Genomic DNA, 22658 nt, shown 5'->3' on the forward strand with positions numbered 1-22658 from the left:
CACCATCCACTTGGAGGAAGGGAAATCGACAGAGTACGTTTCAAACACGGTCGTCATTGATTTTTTTCGTGACCAAACAAAGCAAATGCCATGTGTGACATAAAAATCCTGTAAACCCTTAAAAAAGGCTAGATTTAGGCGCATAAACCTAAAATAGGTTCTAATAAGCAAAATAGTTTTTTTAGGCACTATGAAACTTCATCAGTTGCGTTTTTTAACGAAACTCCGACTAACTTATTATTTCTTACATACCTGTAAAGGAAACAAATAGGATAAAAACCTAAAAACCTAGGTCTATTGATAACCACTCTGCCATGCAGATTATCGACTTCTCAGCTGCTTTTTTCAACAAAATTTGGCTTCGAAGGTCTTCTCATTAATCTATCGATGTCTGAGACACTTGTTGCTCAAATAAAACAACTGTCCTCAATGTTGAAATGCAGTATGTTAGGAAACCCCGCATATTATTACTAGAACCGCAAGTCCAACTAATGAGAGAGGTCGGTTGCAAATTGGAATTTCACGACTACGCTAAACACCCTATTTTCACTGCCGAAGCGGTAAATACTGAGAAATTGAAGATACCATGATTATTCATACACCATGAACACTCACCAGTTTGTATCAATAACCCGATGATTGATGATTACCTCCTACATTTGGGCAAAAGCTGATCTGTACATTCTTCTAAAATGTCCTTGCACCTAATTCAGCTCCGAAGATTGTGGCAGTCGTGATCACGAGGACATACGAGTATAATGTAGATATCAAGGAGAAACCAAGTCACCAAAATTTGGTGGAAAGTCTGGAGCCAGTGCGGTTAAAACTGAAGTCATACATTAGGTTGCAGGCAAGGGGCTCCAAAGAAACGGATGATAACATGATTTGTCACCTATAGCAGTAACTTCTACAGGTAAAAAGTAGTCTGGCTAGCAATGAAAACTACCTTGCCTGGAAGGGTCCATGTTATTGTCATTGATATTTGAACAAAACCAGTTTACACGTTTCTTTGGAGATAAGAAGAAACGTGTGGCCCAGTTTGAAATGTCTTGTACTGTAGGTGGTGGAAGGAGATAGAGGAGGGATGTGCACGTAGGAAGAACATGGGTATAGGGGGGAAGAGAAGACGAAATACAGATACGTTTCTGGGTTAGACGCGAGTGCAAGCTGTTACGTGCATTATACGATAATGAAACAAGCTGTGACCTTCTAGTTGTTCGCGGATTTCCTCAGTATCTGGGATGCCACGCCAACCCGAGAGAACTAGTTTTCGAACAGATTAAAAAGAAATCACCGATGTTGAGGAAACTGATGAAGGTTTCTGAGATGATCCAACATTACTAATTCGCTATAGAGCACTTGGCCGATGCATGCACAATCTGGAACCATTTACGTGTCTGCTTAAACCACATATATCGACATATTCCTTTCTTGTCACCATGCATAGAATCTATATTTCGAGGTTCATGACACTTATGCTAATTGTCCACAAGAGTTGTAAATTTTGGGGTATGTACAATCGTGGAAAGAAGTACTCCCCCAAAAGATTATTGATATTAATGCTATATAGAGAAGTATTTTTTTCCATGACTGTACACATGGACGTTCACAGGATTTTCTCAGGGAGAGGCGAGCAAGATGATTTTTCCCGGGGGGGGGGGGTAAAGGAGGCATACTTTCCTCCATAATAGTGATGCCCCTCAAAAAACACTGTTTCAGTCTGAAATTACCATGTTCTTTCAACGCCCTTATAATAATTTATAAATTACTGATTGAAATGTAATTATGTATGAAATATATACTTTTTTGATGAACATTCATTTTCCAGGGAGGGGGTGCTCCCCTTGTCTCCCTTCCGGACGTACATTGATTGATTGATTGATTTGTTTATTTTACTTCGCCTTTTGTACCACTTTTGGCTAATTTGCGAAGATGGACATGAGTGATATGATGAAATTGATGAATGGACACTCACATACATCCATGCCCAGGCCAGGATTCGAACCCGGGACCCCTGGCGTTGTAGCTCGATGTGCTAACCACTTCGCCACGGGGGACGGCCCGGACGTACATGAATGTACTGTACAATACATTTTGATATAGTCTACCCAACACACTATACAGAAATCTGAACTGCGCGACAACACCTTGGTTGCCTACCTTTCAGATATACTTACAACTATACTTACAACTCAGAGTTGAATGATTCGCCATTTTAATGAATACGCCTGTTTTACATGTCCGTTTAGATTGCAGCGAGCGAAAATCTCAACTGTCGGAGAAGAAACCAGAAGTAGTATTTCCCAAAACAACCATTCCTTACCAGTTTCCTTCATCCCGGGTGTAAGAGAAGATTGTGCTGAATACTTGAAAAATAATTGGTCATTACAACCCATTCCTGGTACTGCTGTAGTTGGCTCGTTCAATTTAATCGTACTCAATTTATGACTTGGGCAACTTTTGAAGAAGTATGCTCGTAATAAGGTAGGCAACACTGTGTGTGAGTAACATTGCGTCTGAAATGCCAGAATAATGCCGGTTTCCCACAGAAACGTACTTTTGTGAGCTCCTCGGTTCGCTAATCAATAACCCAAGAAAACTACATAATGTCTTGTACACCACACAAGCATGTTCGATTACTTTTTATCACATGTGTACAAAACCACCACGTTCGTCAAGCTGGGCTTCCCAGTAATGTCATTGCCTTGTAATCAAGGAGTCCCGGATTCGATATGCGCTGGAAGCACATACGTATTAGTAGTTCGGATCCCACTTTAAACCGTAGGCCCCCGATTCACCTATCTGTGTAAACAAGTTAATGTTTACCAATTCTGTTGTAAGTTGTACCACTATGGCGGGAAAATAGGTAGGTCTGTGCAAATCAAAGCTCCGCCACATCCGATGTAAAATAAGTATTGTTCCCTCGTTGAGAGAATGGAGTGCACAAAAGAAATGCATGCAGTCTGGTATACGCAGCTGCAACTTACTGCTTAATTCTGGTGCCAGCTTTCCAACCGATTTTGCAATATGCGTTATTCCACTATGCCTAGAACAAAAAGTCCACATACAAGATGCTATCAGAGTTAACCAGAGGGACGCAGTTCGGTATACTAATCAAGCACTTTATTGAGACGGAGATACCCAAATATTTATTTTCCGCCGTAGCAATTGAACATCCTGAAAGCGGTAAGACAAAAGGAAAGTAATATCTTCGGCACCAAATGTAGTTGGAATTAGTTGCACAGATTCAGGTGGGAACCGAATTACTAGGTACCATGAGGTCACGACGAATCGATTCTCAAGATCATAACGTTGTCAGAGACATTGTTAAGGGGAGGGGTGGCACTGGCCCAGAAATTTCCCCATACCGCTAAAAAGTTTCGTGGTTTAGAGCAAATTTTACTTTGGAAAAAAGTTTTTGAAAACCTCCAAATATTTATTTAGAAAACTTTGCATGTAGATCACAATCTGTTTCATATTTTTAGTTCCTGTATTTGTTGTGACCTAGACTAGACTAAGTTAAATATTAAATGTTGCCACATATTAATGAAAACAGTGTCTGTGTGTGTGTGTGTGGTTAATATATTATATAATGAATATCATTATGTATATAAAACAATATACAATTTTTATGTCACATTAGGTTTTATAACTAGAATATACTGACAAAATTTCGATTTAAATGCACCCTGAGCCCAATAGCCGGTTAGGTATCAAACTGCAATTATTTTATGGGAAATATGGATGTTTCATTCACATTCTTAATGTACTTTATGTATCCAGGCTGCTCTAACAGTTATTGCCCAGACAGAGAAACTACAAAGACATTTACGTCGTATCGTGGTGCCTAACTGCCCACATTCGATTTTCGGGGTGGGTAATTTCAGGTGGGAATATTTCAGACAAGGTCCCTATATAAAGCTGTCCTAAGGCCTGTAATAAATTTAGATCACATTACCTCCGATTTAGCCGAAATCGGGAATGTGTGGGGATGTATCTCCACACCTCGTATCTGGATTTACGGCACACTGTAATACACATGGGATAGCTTTTCTTTACTTTTACAAAAATCAGGATACATTAATTATTACACACCCATCGATTCATAAAGAAATTAAACGATTAATGTCCCATGTAAAAGATATAGTAGCGGACGGATTAAGGGAGGAGATATCTCTAACCCCCTCCCCCGAGACTTGTAAAAGTATCAATTTGTCACCAATTAATACAGAGTAAATAATGATCACCAAGATCCCGTTGACATCTAAAATTAGGCTCTCACCCAGATAGTTCTAAAACTGTCATAAAATAATAATGAACAGCATCATCTTGAATAAGAATATATATAATTTCTATTTGCAAATATATATTTCTACACTAAGTATATCGGATATAAAAATAAATGTTTCGTACACTGCTTTGTCACAATCAGTTTACACAAAAAAAAGCATTCAGGACATGCCGCATCCCCACACACATGCAGGCACCTAACATGTTACTGAAAACACTCTCCTTGGTTGTCACATGCTCATAATGATTAATTGATTCATTTAGTTTATTTTACATCGCGTTTTGTGCCTCTTGGCTAATTTGCGAAGATGGGGATGAGTGATGAAATAATGAAATTCATGAACATTCACAAATAACCAAGCCCGAGCGGGATTCGAACCCGGGACCCTTGGCGTCGCAGCGCGATGTGCTAACCACTCGGCCACAGGGTCCGGCACACATGCTTATAATAATGCGATCCATAAAAAAATATTCACGACAGATAAGTAAACAACTGTAACACTGAAACCAAAGCATATAGGCTACATGAACAGCCATATACATTATTCAAAATCAAGCACCAATTAAATTCCATACAAGAAATCGAAGTGTTTTAAAACAGCTTTTCAATTTCAAGACAATATTTATATTCCAGAAATGTTGATATAAGACATTTATAGAAACGTTCATATGCGAATTTCACATTCTCCACACTGTACACCATACACAATATGAAGGCATAAGGAGGGGACGAGTTGTGTGAAAAATCACTAACCTGGGAATATTGGATATTTTCAATATGTTACTCAGGAATACATTATCTCTCAAATAATAGCACACGTTGAAACTATTTTGTTCACAGTAAAATAAACAAATTATATATGGTGAAATTAATTTAACACAGCGCAACGATCACTGAATCCACCCCACTTTAGCCCTGCATTCCTATTTACAAAGCCCAATACTGGAAAATATTTCAAATATAGGAATGGCTATTTACAAAAGGAAAGCATAACCCCCCCCCCCCTCGGTTATGTCGCCCCTTTCGAAACTACTGGATACGGCCATGATGTTTTCCTTACGGAAATAATGTTAACTTTGTACTTGAAAAATGTCACATATTTGTGCATTCTGTTAAATATTGTGTGTAAAATAATAGTCGCGTATTTATTTAATTCATTTCGTTACACTTTACCAAGCGGGCTAGCCCGAAAGAACTGGGAAGATTGCTTCGATGTGTAGTAGTACACTTAGAGGTAAAACAAAAAATTCAAGAAATACACACATTTCTTGTCTCTTTAGGCTTTTGGCACTAAGGGAAGACTCTCGTTGTTGGTAAAGGCAATTATGCGAGTACTGCCCTGGCAATCAGGCTTAGATGGAAGCTTATCAAATTCACTTCTACACGTGAAAATTGACTTTCAAAACTGGATGTACGTACTCGTAGTTTGGTGCGTGAAAGTTCTGTCTTAGAAAACCACAGAAGATAATCTCAAGTTCTCCAGTCTAACTTAGGTTCGGCCAAGGGATTGCCACTGATTATAAGGTGGCTCACTGGTGCCCATCGAGGAAGGCCGGAAGGCCTCTGACGATAGCAACGGAAATAAATATTACATAACACGGCTTGCATATTAGGGCTTGCTTATTTCACGCCCCCTTTCTGTCACTTTTCACTTGACTGACTGATTGATGTAATTTATTTTACATCAAACTTCTGTCACTTTTGGCTAGATGGTGAATGCTTGATAAGGTGAAATTGATAACAGGACAAACACACATGGGCAGCAGACAACACAAGTGCCTGTGATGTGGTGCCGGGGTCTACTAATTTTGAACAATGGCGAAGAGAATAAATTGTGATCAGACGTCTTCAACACACACACTACTACTTTGGTGAAAGCGGCTTAAAAGAAATAATATTTCCTAATATTAGTCAACTGGGATAAACGTACGCATGTGAGTATGAACTGATACAAGTTGTTGCAGTAACACAATAACTTCAAACCGAAAGAGCGTATTGCATCACCCACTCCGGAAAAAATCCTGCGGGCGTCTATGAGTGTCTGTGTTTGGAATCTTCTGCTTGAACTGTGCAGACACTGTCCCTTTAGACGGGACAACTGGGCGTCACTCGGTGGAACCACGGGCTGATGTAAAACGTAGTATTGTACTGAACTGCAGAATGATTGATTGAGGTGGTGTTCAAAGTCCACTTTATGCAGAGTAAGGCTAATTGGGACTGGGACTACAGTTTAAAGTGGGATCCGAATGACTGTCGGGACCCCTTGATTAGAAGGCGCCGACGCTACCACTGCGACATCGGGGAGGCCCGAACTGCAGAATGAAATGCGCCATTGGAAGGTCCTGTGAGAAGGTGTCCTAAAGATACAGGTGCAATGAATTTCTTTTATGTTTTGGAATGATTAGATTGATTTACGGTCACCGCCAATGACAATGGGACACCCACCCAGATCCTGACATACATACTTTCTGCAATGCGTTATGTGTGTTGCCTAACTCCACGGCGATGAGCAAAGCAACACACACTTCCTGCAATGCGTTGTGTGTGTTGCCTAACTCCACGGCGATGAGCAAAGCAACACACACAACGCATAGCAGAAGTATGTATTTCAGATTCTAAATGTCCCATTTTTATTGCCGGCGACTACATTTCAAACCATACCAAAAGGTTTCTGGTTACTAAATTTGCATAATCATTCATCTTCGTAATCGCGATTACATCAAAGAAATAAAATATGTAATGTAACGAAAATAGCGCAATAAAACAACAATACGAAAGACGATTTAAGAAAAGCTTTTCAAGTCTCAAAACTATTCATAGTACGGTAGGTGATTCCCCAATTTACGAGTGCGAACATTAAGTTGAAACAAAAGTATAAAGAGAAACTACATACATTTAACTACAAGGTTAAATAATTTAAGAAACCATTGTTGGATAACAACATAAAGTAGAAAAGCAAAACTTGAAGGGGTGGGAGGAATTTGAATACTGGTACTTAATGACAAAGAGAAAGGTTGGCAAATTGTTTAAGTTGTTGTTTAAAGTCCATTTTATTCACAGATAGGCTAATCGGGACTGGACCTACAGTTTAAAGTGGGATTCGAACCACTATGTGTCTCCACCGGGTATCGTACCCGGGACTCCTTGATTACAAGGCGGCGACGACGTTACCACTACACCATCGGGGAGGCCTCAGTTTGGCAAATTATTAGACTCGATTTAATTTTTTTTTCATTTACTTGAGTCGTTTCAAGGAAGAATTGCACTATTGTAACAGTGGTTATATGCGAAGGAATATGGTGATGGACAATTTACCTACCATCGCCACTGAAGGTCCTGGGTTCGAGTCCCAGCCTGGGTGTTATTGTAAGTGTCCATAAATTTAATCTAATCACAATTCGTCACCATTAAAAAAATCGACGTACAATAACAGAAACATAAATGCAAATTAACGGCCTCTGACTCTACATACTTCCAAAATATACGCAGACCCGTGACTCCTGTGCACCGTACTCTCGCGAGGCGGGGAGGGGCAGGGTGAACCATGTTTCCTGATGGCCAGAGCTGAACGGATCTAGGGGAGGGTGCGCGAACGATTTCAGCCGAAGGTTTTCTTTGTGGTCGCTCTATAGTAGGAATTTGCATAACTAATGATACTCGCAAAAAAGGGGGAGGGGTCATTTAGAAACCCAAAAACTGGCTCGTTAATTGACCGACTTCGGATCTCGGGTTAGAATCCTAGCCTGCGTGTGGGTTTTGTGTGTGAATGTTCTTTCATTTAATCATCATTCATTGTGATCGTCGCGATTAGCCAAAAGTGGTAGAAAAGCGACGGAGAAAAATAATTAAAATTTTAAAAAATAAACACAAAACCTTAACTAAGTTTTCACTTTCATTGGTTCACTGCACGTAAGTACTTTTACTACCTGAGAAAAACACATTCTTCAGATCGTTAACAATGTGTGACATCACAAACTGGACAACACATCACACTGCTTATATTTGCCTTCGTCATGGCACGTATTGTCGTAGTTCCACCAACTATATATGTCCTTGTAGGTTTTAGATGGAAGATCCTGGTGTAGCATTTCGCACAACTTGCACATCGCCTGCCAACGACCTGTCTGTACCGTGTAAAGCTCCTTCCACCAAAAATACTTATTGTACTCCTCTTCGTGCTTGTCCAGATACAGGAGGTAGTCTGCAAGCTCTTTGGGGCTCTTGAAGTCTCTGGTGTCTATGTAAGACATAGGGGGTGCTATAACCTTATAGTCGGCTCCCCCGTACACGACAGGAACTATACGATGGTGCATAATATTGAACAGCTTCTCTGTCGCGTAGTCTTTGCACATGGAGTTCTCGAAGGACAAGTAAAACTTATAGTCTGTCTCTAGCATCTCGTAGCAAGCACTCTGATCACTTTTACTGCACTTCAACTTGCCACACGTGCCGTAGACGTCCAACGGAAGGTACTTGGAGAGTTCTTGCACGTAGCACTCGCGCCCACTCTGAGACACGCACTTCGACACGAACCACGCGACCAGCTTGGTCTTGGTCGTCCGGTGGGACCGGAACGGGGTTGCGAACTCGGGACGCTTCCACACCGCGGGGGTGTCCATCCTGCCGGAGTATGTCCTGGACGTGGACATCCATCCGTACACCTGGGGGATGTCCGAATCTAGCCGGTACGTTATCGTCCAGTTGAAGAAGTTGTCGAAGGTCTTCAAGGTCGTGGATGCCCTATCGGGAGGCTCCAGGTTGAAGTACACGTACCGCTGGTGGGGCTTCCTGTGCAACGGAGTCTCTAGGTACGTTCTGAACAGCACCTCGACGAGGCTGGTCGGGTACATCCCCATGTGGAAGAGCACGGCGTCGAACTCCTCCTCTGGTAAGAGAAACCTGTTGTCCGTGGCGAAGCACGTGTTCACCGGGCACCTGTGGTCGAGGAAAGGCTGCCGACCCTCGCCGAAGGAGAAGTGTGGGAAATCGTAGTACGAGTTTGCGTACAGAATGATCTTCAGACCGCCGAGTTCTCCCACTCTTCCGCGCGTCTTGGCGAACGCACGCCTCAACTGGAAGTAGACGCGATAGTACAGCACGCAGAACACGAAGATAACGAACAGGAACACATACTGAACGCGTTTCTTGCTTCGCGATTGGATCAGCAGGCGGAGGTAAAATCCTCCGCTCTTGCCGACGGTCTGCATTCCGTCCACGAGGATCCGTAACTAATGCCTGTTGCTTTCTCGGTTGGCATGGCTCGCACCAACTTCGACCTTGTTCCGTTCTCTTGCCGTGCGTTGTCGATTGGTGTGCGAAGGCAGCGCCCGTTACGTCAGACGAGGGTTCGGCCAATGGTATGACGCAGCAAGCTACAAACTAGTTTTTTCCTCACACTTTTTCACATTATTATCTCTCACCTGAGTAGTGGCGACGCTAAAAGAGGACCGAGGGGGGGCCATGGACAGTATTATTGTTACCATACTCGTGTTCTGTACGAATAACCCAATTTTCGGGGAACTTTACTTGCAGTGAGTATGTCCCTTTTTCAATTTAATCTCATTCATCCTCATCGTCGCGATAAGCCAAAAGTGACAAGAGGCGCGACGCAATTTAAGGCATAAAACAGACTGAAGGTATAATGTGATACACTCCAAAACCATAGTTCACATTAGGGATGGCCAGATCCGGATCCTGCCGGACCCGAATTCCGGATCCTAAAATTTTTCGGATCCGGAATTTTCAGATCCGGATCCAGAATTTTCGGATCCGGATCCAAAACTTTTCTTTCTTATTATTTTACGTCCCTTTACTGCCACTATTGGCGAATGAAGATGAAATTGATGAATGAGCAAGACACTAAAAAAAAAATGTTCATGTCGCAGCTCGAAATCGGAAATTTCCATGGCGAGATCGGGAGTCCATTCTTATACTTATCTTACTAGAGAAATTTGTGCAGCACTTGCTACCTGCACTCCCTCCCCCCCTTCTCCTATAGGAACATGCGGTTGGCGAGAATATGTAAGGTAATGATGCAAGTACAGTGCTGCCATCTGTAAACCGCGTTCGAGGCGCAGAAGTCAATAGCATCTTTTTCTATCATTTAAGTTTTACCAACGGGCTAACTCTCCTTTTTTGGCGACGCCTATGCTATTAATAGTACTGTTAACACTAAAATCATTGAACTTTTCTGAACAGTTCCCGTAGGGAGACTTGTTACGTTGAAGATAAAACAGAAATTCCTCAAGTTTTGATTGGGTAACAAAACAATCGGCAATTGTCTGGGCAAAGCAGCGAAACGGGTTTTTCTGAGTCGAACCTCATCTCACATTAACGATTAATTGTCACTACAGTAGTTGTGTCTCTCAAAAGTTTTAGGACAACGACATTTTAAACTAGGCAACCCAATTTACACAAGGCGTTGGTGGGTTGCGTGTAGAGTTAGGCTCAATTTCAGGGTTGCCACATGCACAATAGATATTTATGAAATACGAGAAAGAAATAAAACCAAGTATTATTGTATAAAACTAGAAAAAAAATATCAGTATTATATTTGTTGCAAATGAGAAATACTTTCTGAAAGAAAGAAAATCTATTTTATAGTACTTCATTGCTGAAGAGTCTACATAAAAAAAAAGAGGGGAGAGGAAACGGAAAGGGGCCAAAGACAGGAGAAGAGAGAAAGGGGAAGAGGAAAATTAAAGGAGGGAAGAAAATACAGGACAAAAGTGGATAGGAGAAGTATTTAGGAGAAAGGAAAAAGATTCGAGGAGAGATGAGGAAAATGGAGGAAGAGGAGATACGAGGAGGAAAACGAGATGACAGAAGTAGAGAAGGAGTTTGGAGAGGAGAGGACAGGAGGAGACAAGAAGAGAGGAGTGGAGGGTAGAGTAAAAAAGTGAAAAAGAGAAGAACGAAAAGAAGAGGAGAAGAGTGCAGTGGAGTCGCAAATCGAAGACAGGAGAGAAGATAAGAGGAGTGGAGAAGAGTGGGATGGATACAAGATGCCAGAAAAGTAGGGAATGCGATATTAGATAAAAGCAGAGGAGGAGGGGAAAGGAGAAGGAGAAGAGAAGAACAGAAAGGACTGGAGATGAGAGGAGAGAAGAGGTAGTAGTTGCAGAAAATATCGTCACAGCGTCAAGAATTGATGCATTGATCAAATTTTCGACATGAAACATTCAATAACATTTTCAAATGTATTGGAGAATGTATTAGATCTGTGCGAAATGCCTTTGACTGAGTACAGAGCAAGTTAAAATCTTCTACGTAAATCTTTGATTTTACCGGCGATTATATCACTAAAACCATGAATGTAATTTTAATATTTATAAGAATTATCCAATTTTTCTCCACTTCTCGGTTCGTTGAAGTGGAGATTTTGTAATTCAATATTTCTCCCCCCCCCTCTCGTTAATTCCAAACTGAATCATTCCGTTTCACACGGCGTGGACAATGAACACAATGGGATATGTCTAAAACTTATGAAAATTTTCTCCCACCGGAAGGGTTTGAACCTAGGACCATCAGGTTGACAATCCTTATCGGTAACCACTATCCTACAAGTTCTCGCTCCTGAAAGCAGGTAGACGAAGTTGCCCAATGTGAAATATAGATGCAACTCTCCTCCTACATGTAATGTGCAAAGAATACTTGTTTGTAACAAAGAAAACGAAGGTAGTACGAATCGGGGAAAACATTTAATGGACAATTGCACACGATGAAAACTTTTCAGTCGATATTTGTGGAGGTATCTTTGCATTGAAATCGAGTGGGAAAATGAGTAAAATTAGTATGTCCTGAATTGCCACAAATATAAATAGTTATTTCATCAATACTTGTCAATGTCTTTGAAGCAGTACACAATTATCGTTAGAGTATCATAATTCACGATCTTATACATGAAAATATCCCTTTGAACGTGTGTCAATTCATTTATTTATTTATATATATATATATATATATATATATATATATAAATTCAAAATGCAGAACAATGTAACCACTTTACTCTGCTATTACAAATAATGTCACCATGCTCTTCATTAATGAAAAAAAAATTGAAAAAAGAGAACACCTCGTAAGGAGTCGAATCTGGGACCACTAGCAGCCCAATCGAGAACTCTAACCACTATACCACACCCTTTTCTTCCGTTTTAACAACAATTTTTAAATATTCTGTCCCTCCAATATTGTATCTGTCGTTGGGTATACCTAGTCATATCATAAATTCTGTTACAAAGTTTAGACAGGGATGGCAACACTGGTTGGCAAGGGCAATGTTGGATCAAACAACAACCAGTATCATTGTGTGTTTGGCTGTGGTAGCGGAAAGGTGAATTTCATTGCGAGTCGAATGGAGTGGGGTGCATACGAGAACCGTGTGGCAGTAATCGCACTGCACAAAGTTGGCATATCACCATCGGACATTTTCAACAACCTGAAAAAGCTGAATATCAGCACGATGTTCGTGCATCGGACCATCAACAGATACCGTGACACAGGGACAATTGAGGACCGCCCCAGGAAAGGTAGACCTCGCAGCGTGAAGAGCCAGAAGCTCGTGAAAGCAGTGGCGGCGCGGAAACAAGCAGTGATGGCTGGAGAGCTGAACATTTCGAAAATGTCAATGTCGCGTGTGCTCCGAAGTGACCTAGGACTCAGCGTTTATTGGTGAAGTACTGGTCACTTCCTCACTCCAGAGCTTAAGGTCCAGAGGGAGCAGAAAACAAAAAGACTCCTTCAGCGTTACGCAAATGGTGGCCACAGGAGGATCCTTTTCACGGACGAAAAAATCTTCACGATTGAATAGTCTTACAATCGTCAAAACGACAGTGTTTATGCCTCGACATCCCAGGAAGCTCGTGAAAACACGCCACGGATCCTCAGAGGCCATCATCCCGCCTCAGTGATGGTTTGATGGGGGATTTCGTACGATGGAACAACTGACCTCCACTTCTGTGAACATGGTGTGAAAACATCTGCAAAAGTGTACCAAGCGACAGTGTTGGAGCCACTTGTGAAATCGTTGACCCGAACCATGTTCAACAATGAGCCGTGGAGCTTCCAGCAAGATTCAGCACCGGCCCACAAGGCAAAGACCACACAGGAGTGGATTCAGAGGAATAAGCCTATTTCATTGCTCCGGCTGATTGGCCCTCCAGCAGCCCCGACCTCAGCCCGTTGGACTACAGGTTGTGGTCCGTTTTGGAGAGCATGGTCTGTAGGAAGAGGGGCCTGTGTGAAGGCCAGAGGTGGCCATTTTGAACAGTGATTAGTGCTCTGTGTTGGCAAGACCTGTACCTTTGTAACATCCAAATATTAATACATTAGCTTTCTCACTGTGCGTGTAGTTCATTATTAACTTTGTAATAGAATTTATGATATGACTAGGCACATATAGTTGAACTGTTACTTTAGTTTTGAATTTGCTTTCTTGTAGTATAGCAGCTATCTTTGAGAAATAATTTTCGAAGTGATGAAGAAAAATGAGAATATTGGTAGTTGTGAAAATGCGAGTTATTTCTTCTAACTTATTATTGTGATTAGACATTATTAATGGGAAATATCTAGAGGCTTGAACATTGCATGACGATGTTCTCTTCCTGTGATACTGCAACAGACGAAATGCTTCTTTACTGACGCAGTCTCGTGTCCACAACAGTCTTATGAAATGTATTTGCTGTTGCGTAAGGTAACACGAAATAATTACACCGCTTGCGAACTGCTAAATGTGCGAAACGTTATACGTAAACAGGCGAAAAATTGTATTCATAAAATCACAGCACATTTCACAGTGTTAGTCAAGAGGTAGAAGAAGCTGCCCAATGTGAAATGTAGATGAAGACTGCTCTGGACACGAGACTGCGTCAATTTACCGGTAGATCGATTGGCAGCCGGGAACTGTTGAATGGCCTACACGTTCTCCGGATCTAACACCTCTGAACTTTTACATTTGGGAACATTTGTAGGCATCGGTATATGCAGTAAAAATCCGTGATATTGCGAATCTGAGAGATCGCATAGTTGCTGCTTGCGACACTGTCACACCTGTGAAGTTGCGAAATATTCTGTGTGTGGGAAAAACGCCTACGAGTGTGCATACAGGAACATGCACAACTTACTGAGCAGATATTACAATTAGCAAATATGCGTTTAACTTTTTACTGGTTAAAGAAATGTTGAAAAATACCTTCACCACAACATTTCTCGAGATATTGTAGCCTATTTGATCTATCATATCACACCCTTCCCATTTAAAGTCTTGGAGTTGAATTCAATATGGTGGCCAACAATATGGCGGACATCAGCTTGATACATACAACTGTGGTTCGCCTTGGGCCTATCTTGTTCCTATTATGACCAATTGTACCGAGCACAACTCCTTTACATGTTATAAGAGCTGTTACGGGACTTTTGACTCACCCTGTTTATCTCCCCATCCCAACAACAAACCTGTTTCCATAGATACCAAATACAAACCCTACCCCGCTCACTCAAGTACATAAAGTTTTCTAGCGACAGCCTATTATTACCAATCGGCCTAAAACCTAGCTTTTCACCCGACGCCTGCCTCGGCTGCAAATTCCCATTCTCATTGCGATAGCAGTTGCCTTCGGCGGAACAAAGTTGTGGGCGGAGGTAAACATGGCTTTTGTCAAGCCTCATTTTTCATCCTTAATCGATATCTAGCATTTCCTGTGTGTTCAAAGCAAGTGTCAGTTAGGTGACTTAACTTCTTCCATCGGAGAAGTTGGCTATTTCGAATTATTGGAAAACAGCATACCGCCCGTAAGGTAATAACTTATCGAAGAGCGTTTGAAAGGAAAAGGAAGAGAAAATGGCCACCATTACAGCCAGTGTTCAATCCAGTCACTTTCCTCCGGAGAGGATATCAAACTTCACGGGGGAAAGACACAGGCACAGAATTATAATACCAGGAAAAACAATACTAACATGTTAAAATTTCTCCTTACTTCATGAAATTAAGTGTAATTAGGTATAATTAACTATCATTTTAAGAATGAGATTATGAGAATCGCTAAAATATCAACATAGCATGCAATAACTTACATGCAGTGGAGTACCCAAGTAAGGGAGGCCATCCCCCACCCCCTCCTTTGGCCTAGTATTCCTTTATAAAACAACGTCAAGGGCAATAAAAGATGGCAAAATGATGACCGAATCCTCAAAAAGTATAAATAGTCCACCACGACTTCGAAAATCCTGGGCACGCCACTGCTTACATGTACAGCAAACTATAATACGTCGAGGCTCTTTTACAGCATACCTGTGATCAATTAAACTGTCTGTGGGTTCCTTGCCCTTCCCCCCCTCAGTTGACATCTTCATTGAAGCTTGAAGCATACAAGACCCATCCTATTTCTTAATTTTGTCATTACCCCTATTCTTGGCCCCGAATGACCTTTCTACGCCTGCAGTCAGTTATCAAAATGGACGATAATGTATATTAATTTATTATTTTGACTTTTAATTATAAAGAGGACTTAGTGGTTACTATTACGAAAAAGTAAAAAAAGTTAATGAACATGGTTAGAAAATTTCTTATTGTCCGAATGCTCTTGTCAGGTTACTGAAGATTTCGGGGAGGGGATTTTTATTTTCCGGAGTGGATTTTCCCTCTCGGGCTACTCCCGGATTTCATCACTGACTAGAGCTATGAATGTCGGCACTAAAAGTTCAAAAACAGGCAAGCAAAAAAGGCACTAAAACTACAAAATAGGCATTATACATACCAACTAAAGTATATTATTAATAGACATTAAATGCAACAGTACCATTGTGATGGTTATGTTCGTTTCTGTCGTGCGATGGTGTGGAAGCAGTGATAGGTAAATCTCTCCAAATTGTCAGTTCAAAGAAAGATATTTGGGCGCTAAAATATATCATCCCTAGAAAAGATTATCTCAGTGACGTGCAGTGATGTCGACATTGAGGTAGCAATCAGTGGCGTGCCCAAGGGAGGTTGGTGTGGGTCATAATCCCCTCCCCCCTTTAGGGCCCAGTATTTCTAAAAATAGAACCTCACAGAAAGGAAAGGATTGCAAAATGAGGAAGGACTACTGAAAAGAAGCACGTGTTACTCCCACCCACTTTCGAAAATCCAAAACACGTTGATTTGACTATTAAGCCAGAGATCCCGGATTCGAACCCCGACCTGGGCATGGGTGTTATTTGTGTTTGTCCCTTCATCAATTTTATCGTACCATCTTGACGATTAGCCAAAAGTGTAGGAAAAGCCCAAGTAAAACAAACGAAATGAAACAATCAATCAATGATTTGATTTATGCTACTTAGCGTCGCTGTCACATTTGGTTAATCGCGAAGATGGTACAATACAATTAATGAAGAGACAAACACATGCCGGGGTAGGGGTTCGAATCCGGAACTCCTGGTGTCATAGCGTGCAGTGATAACCACTACCCCGCGGTTGGTTGATTTGGTGTTTAAGTCCACTTTATGTACATAAAAGCTAATCGGGACTGGACCCACAGTTTAAAGTGGGATCCAAACCACTATGTACGTCCACCTGGTACCGATCCGGGGCCACTTGCACTCCCCCACGGAGGTCGGCCGACAACAAAGATGAGTGGAAAGCTCTAACTATTTGGATACTTGGGTATCGGTAAAGCAAACTGCGTATTTACTCAGTGGTACGTACATTTCAATTGGATTTTTGAAACACCATATTTGCAAATGATTAACGTTTTTCCAAAAAAAATTGCATTCCTTGATTTCCCTAATTTCTCCATCTCCCGATCTCGTTACTGAAGTATCCGGGCTCGAACTCTGGCCTGTGCATGAGTGTTCCTTTGTAACCACTTTTCATCCGTTTAATTTAATCAACGTTCATCGTCATGGCAGAAGTTAGGTAAAGTGGTGGAAAAGCAACGCTAAAGAAAGGGAAAAGAAAATACAAATAATTTCCTCCCAGCGCATCTGCAGGGCACTGTGAAATCAGGAGTCCAGAGTTCTCTGTTTATGATTGTCCCTCGTGACTTCCATAAGCTCATTAGCTACTTATAGCGATTAAATCTATACAGCTAGAAAAAGCGATGGGAGGTGGCAAAAATTCCATATATTAGAGGAGATAAACAGGTAACAAAACACACTTTTTTCTACTTTCTTCAACAATATTCATTTGGCTTTTTGAGTTCTGTGATACATTTTTCATTCCAAATTATTTCATTATTCACTGCAGAGTACAACACATAGGAACAAGAATGCGCGCTCGTCACGGGTTCGAATCTCTGCCTAAATTGTTCTTTGTGACGTCCCTTTATCAATTTCATTATATCATCACTCATCCTCACTTTCGCGATAACCAAATGTGGCAGAAAGGTGAAGTAAAATAAACCAAACCAACAACAACAATTAGAACGCGCGTTTTCTTGCCCAAATTAATACATCGGTATTTACGACTGTTTAGCTTACCCATTTTTTATTGGGAGGCCAAATTATTAGTATATTTAAATAAAACACTACTAAAACGAGAGCGAGAGAGAACGTGAGCAAATATTTGTTATTTAATCATTATATATTCCATATTTGAAAAAAAGATAAAAGATACCATAATGTTTTTGTCTGCACATAATACAAGTAAAACTACATCCCATATTATACATATATATTGTAAAACGTTTAAAAGCTTGTGTACATACAGAGAACATAAGCATTGCAGAAAACTTTCCCCCGAGTTCTTTAGAGGATTTACAAAGGAATCGAAGGGAAACCAATCCCCTATCTGTCCTATAAGAGATAGACTGGAGGACCTGAAACCACGGGCTTTCAACCATTGGAACGGGGGGGAGGGGGCAAGGGAGGTACAGGCAGAAATATTTCTTTTCCCTTCGGGCGGTTGTCTATACCTGGCTCTGGTAAGGCAGAAGAAGAGCCAGCTAGGGTATCCAGCCTTGCCAGCTGATCACATCGAGGGACGAGAAGCGCGTGGAAAGAAGTGTTGCATATGAACTGAGGCTTCAAGACAATAAATATTGTGATTTGAAAATAATTAGAGACGTGAGATTGATTGATCTATCTCTGCTAGACTAGCTACTCCTCAGTGCACGTTACTGGGTTATCTCAATGTAACAAGATGTTTATAGAGGATATTGGTGAATTAGAGTCAACGAATATGTATCTTTTTAGCAGAAGACTCTTGGTGGTACTTTCTTTCATATTCAAAACATTCAATGATCAACATATTTAATAATGAAACTATTTTAAAATATATAAGAATAGCTAAAACTCCTTAATCTGTATGGCTCAGTTAATGCTCTAGTTCTCCACAAAATGTATAGTCTGAAATCGAAATGAAAGTAGTAAATCGGAATTGGGGTGAATTTTCCTCCAGGGATGGGTGTCAAGAGATAATTTCCTCTTGCAGTAGGACATAAGGCAACAGAAATTGCTGCTAGTGCATGATGATTCCACCAATCCTTCAACATATTCCTGGAATGCAGAATGCTCCCACATATTCTGTCATGCCACGGACAACTGGACAACCCCCCCCCCCCAAAAAAGAAAGAAAATTCAGGTAGGCATACCACACACCCCTCTAACACACCCACTAAATTTTTTCACAAATGCCCAATATATATATATGGCATTTTGGCTCCAAATTTACATTTACACCCTCTAAATACGATTTTACACCTCCCTGACGTAAACCCCTGCCTGAGGCATACAAGTCTGGAAAAAGTAAGAAAACCAAATTGAATATAAGCACTATGAAACTCCAACATTTCACTTCCAGTGCTATAAATTGGATTTAAGTCAGCAAAAATTTTGGACTTCTGTTTGTAATATTTTCATGATTTTTAAACTCTTGCATTTGCCATCAGAGAACACAAAAATGCCTTAATTATTTGATTATATTTCCAGCAAAGGAAATGCCATACTTAAATTCCAATCCTTGAGAAACTCCATGGTATTCTGTTTCTGAAAAAAAAGGGGGACATTTCATTTCTTGGATGTAGATGGCAAAAAGTTAGAATAGCTTTAAAATAATCTACATAACAAGAAAGGAACCCCTGGAAAGAAAATTCTTCTTTTCTTTGTAAACATGCAAATGGTTCCACAGTACAATCATTCCACTTGCTCAGATAAGCTTATTGTTTTAATTTTAAAAGTAGACAGATAAGAGAGCATTCAACCTGGATTTATTACGGAGAGTGGGAGAGAAACTCTTACCACCATGCAGCATCCATACAAATGCACTACTGCGACAGAAAAATCAATGTAACTTCCTGACTGAATATGCTCTAAGGTTCCCAAACAACTGCAGACCACATCCAGTTTGTCAAGAAACCATTGAAGTGAAAATTCTTAGCTGGGAGGGGGGGGGGGGGTAGCCTTGGGGCTAGTTGGGGATATGGTTCTATTGTTTAACATAGTCACAATGAGACAGCTGACAGCTTTGCACTTCGAGCACTGCTGCTAAGACATATTATGTAGTCAACCTTAATATGGAAAAAACATACAGTTTTATTTCTATCCATTATATTTAGTGCAGCTGAAATATAATATGGCTCATAACAAATTGGTTCAGTAATATGTGCACTGGTCTACATATATGTATACAAAAGAAAAGTTTGGATACTCCTGTTCTAAGCAAAGTCTGAAGTAAGTGTTTCAATAAAATATATGACTTTGGAATGATGCTTTTTAAGCTCTGAAATTACTGCCAATACTGAAAATACAGGGTGATTCATAAGTTCCCTTACAGCCCTGCAGTTTCGAAATGTGGGTGACAATCTACAATCCAGGATACCATCTTGAATTGGACGTAGGTTGATTTATTTACATTGGAAGAGGGTTAGTGTATAATGATATTGTCAAATTAAATTAGAATTTCACCAGATAATCACATTAGCAAACGGTTTTAGGCTAGATGATAAATTGATAAAAATACCACCTGCCAAATTTACAAGTATGCTTTGTTTTGCAGGTCACCAAACATCGACTAACAATGCAGGAATGCATCAAAATCATCAATATTTGTTACACTGATTGCACACAAGTTTCCCATGGCACAGTAACAAAATTAATAGTCCAGTTCTTTGGAACTGAACTGTTGCTGACAGGCCATGTAATGGGCAACAGTGAAGAAAATTATGGAACATGATGTACAGAGAATGCAAATAAAAATTTAAAATCTGCACTTCTGCCTTCAACTCACACACAGGCTACAATGGCAGAGCTCTTTATTATGGAGCATGGTTCAAAATACAAAATTATTTCAAAGTAAATAAAATATGAAACAAATATTTAACCTAAACAAAATACTCCAAAAAATGTATTAAATAAAATCAAGAATTAGTGTATTGTTTCATTATATCTTACTTATCTTAATCTCATTAACATACATAAATCCAACTGCAATGTATTTTCTGACCTAAGGTGCCACAAAATAATCAGAATGAAAAAACTGATGTGCTAACAATGCAAAAAACTAAGAAAGTTGGGAACTACTGCTGCAGTGAACAATTATCTTAGTAACCCATAGTTCTACAGTCCACAATCCTACCTAGAGGTGTGGAGATCTTCAACCAGTAATGGGGGTGATGTGGGGTCAGCACGTCGAACCCTCAGCCATTGTAGGAGAATTCCGGGACCGGGTTATGCTACTCACTCATAGCTCCCCAATTTCCTCACGATGGTGGGTTGCCACTGGTCCTGTACCCAGACCGAAAATGCAGAGACTGAACGCATGAGGTCGAGGAATGTGTTTCCAGCCCTACGGTATCGGAGCAAATGCTCAATAATGTATCCTATACGGTCCTCCATATGTAGTGCTGTGAGTTGTCTGGGGACCCATCTCACTGACACTTTGCATTACCCAAGTTCTTTATGAGATGCTGACACTTTGCATTACGCAAGTTCTTCATGGTTGATAGAGTATGCACTGCAATATGAAATGCCAACTGCATCTGCTGTTGTTTGAATTGTTGACCGCCGGTCCTCCTGAATCAATGCCTCCACAGCATCAACATTGCTCTGTGTGTGGGACGTGCAAGGCCATCCGGGTTCATCAAAGACATTTACATGCCCTGCGTTGAACTTTGCACATCAGTAACAGACATTTGTGAATGTCATGCACGTGTCACCATACACTGCACACAACTCACGATAGATTTCAGGTGGTTTCTGTCCCTTTGACCACAGAAACCGAATCACTCTCCGCAGCTCAACTGTGTCGAAAGTCTCAAGCGTAGCTGCCATTTTGAAACAACTGCCTCTCAGCATGCGCATGGTGCACACACCTGCCATCTCGTGGAAAGGTGGCAAAATACATGTACTTCCAAATGTATATTTCAGTTTTTGTGAATACTTTTCCATTTGGCTGTAAAAAAATTACTCATTTTTAGCGACTCTGATAACATGTTTCTGCAGCTAGAAAACTTCACAGACTGCAATGGTATTACCTGTGAGTGAAACTGAACAATGTGTTTCAAGATGGTGATGAAAAACTGATTTTCCTCATGTTGCACGAACACTCTTTACCATGCTACCTTTTTCCAGAAAACTGTCTAGAATACATTTTCAGAGTATAAGGAACTAAACTCAGTCATTGTAGATAATTCGTCGGTCTGCAATTTTGCAGTAAACCTTTTAAAATTATATTTCATAGTTTAGGAGAGGAGTGGTGGTAAACATACTGAGAAAAAATTGTCACCATGTTTAAAGATGGAGTCCTCCTCTGTGGCCATGCGGTCTAAGGTATTGTGCTTTCAGCTCCGACTGCGGGACGGCATGGGTTTGAGTCTACCTGGGTTCAGTCTCTGGGTTCTCAGCCTGTGTATAGGACCAGTGACCACCCACCATCGTGAGGAAATTTGGGAGCTACGAGTGAGTAGCGTAACCCAGAAATCTCCTATAACGGCTGAGGGTTCGACGTGCTGACCCCACATCACCTAGATTACCGGTTGAAGATCTCCACACCTCTAGGTAGGATTGTAGGAGGGAGACTGGCAGTTGAGATCGGCCTAGGCCCTTCAAGGGCTGTCGAGCCACTGGTCATTATATTTTTTTAATTTTGTTTAAAGATTGTGGATGACAGACTGATTTAACATGCCTTGCAAGAGCTATAAGTTATGCAAATATTTTAGGTTAGATTTTCGTAGTTTTAAAAAAAAAACAAGTCTCAGTTACGTTAGGACATTATTTGAGCTTGAGGTTATTAATAAAAACTCTGTTATATAGTGTGTGGTTTAGGAAGGGTGGGGGAAAGTCACCAATCTTGAGACCACGATATCTGTAGCAAATTTAGAGTTTTTAAGCTGAATTTCACATGGCAAATAGATACACCCAGGGAATGGTTTTATTTTGCATTTGCATTTGTTGA

The 22658-nt window shown here is 40.7% G+C and overlaps 3 protein-coding genes across 3 annotated transcripts in view; 1 reads left to right on the plus strand and 2 right to left on the minus strand.

Moving 5' to 3' along the window:
• LOC145991596 (zinc finger CCHC domain-containing protein 17-like) overlaps nucleotides 1-22658 on the minus strand; it is a 76079-nt gene that overhangs the window by 44659 nt on the left and 8762 nt on the right. The window lies entirely within an intron of this gene.
• On the minus strand, nucleotides 4328-9509 carry LOC145978915 (alpha-(1,3)-fucosyltransferase C-like). Its single transcript, XM_083111889.1, has one exon. The coding sequence runs from the start codon at nucleotides 9496-9498 to the stop codon at nucleotides 8260-8262; it is 1239 nt and encodes a 412-aa protein (XP_082968015.1). The 5' UTR covers nucleotides 9499-9509; the 3' UTR covers nucleotides 4328-8259.
• On the plus strand, nucleotides 12648-12968 carry LOC145988744 (uncharacterized). The gene has a single exon (XM_083123881.1). The coding sequence runs from the start codon at nucleotides 12648-12650 to the stop codon at nucleotides 12966-12968; it is 321 nt and encodes a 106-aa protein (XP_082980007.1).

Source organism: Lepisma saccharinum, chromosome 1 (genome assembly GCF_977018435.1).
Source record: "Lepisma saccharinum chromosome 1, izLepSacc3.1, whole genome shotgun sequence".
Taxonomy (NCBI): Eukaryota; Metazoa; Arthropoda; class Insecta; order Zygentoma; family Lepismatidae; genus Lepisma; species Lepisma saccharinum.

Coding starts and splice junctions, on each gene's coding strand:
- LOC145988744 (XM_083123881.1), top strand. CDS start 12,648: ATGGAGTGGGGTGCATACGAGAACCGTGTGGCAGTAATCGCACTGCAC.
- LOC145978915 (XM_083111889.1), bottom strand. CDS start 9,498: ATGCAGACCGTCGGCAAGAGCGGAGGATTTTACCTCCGCCTGCTGATC.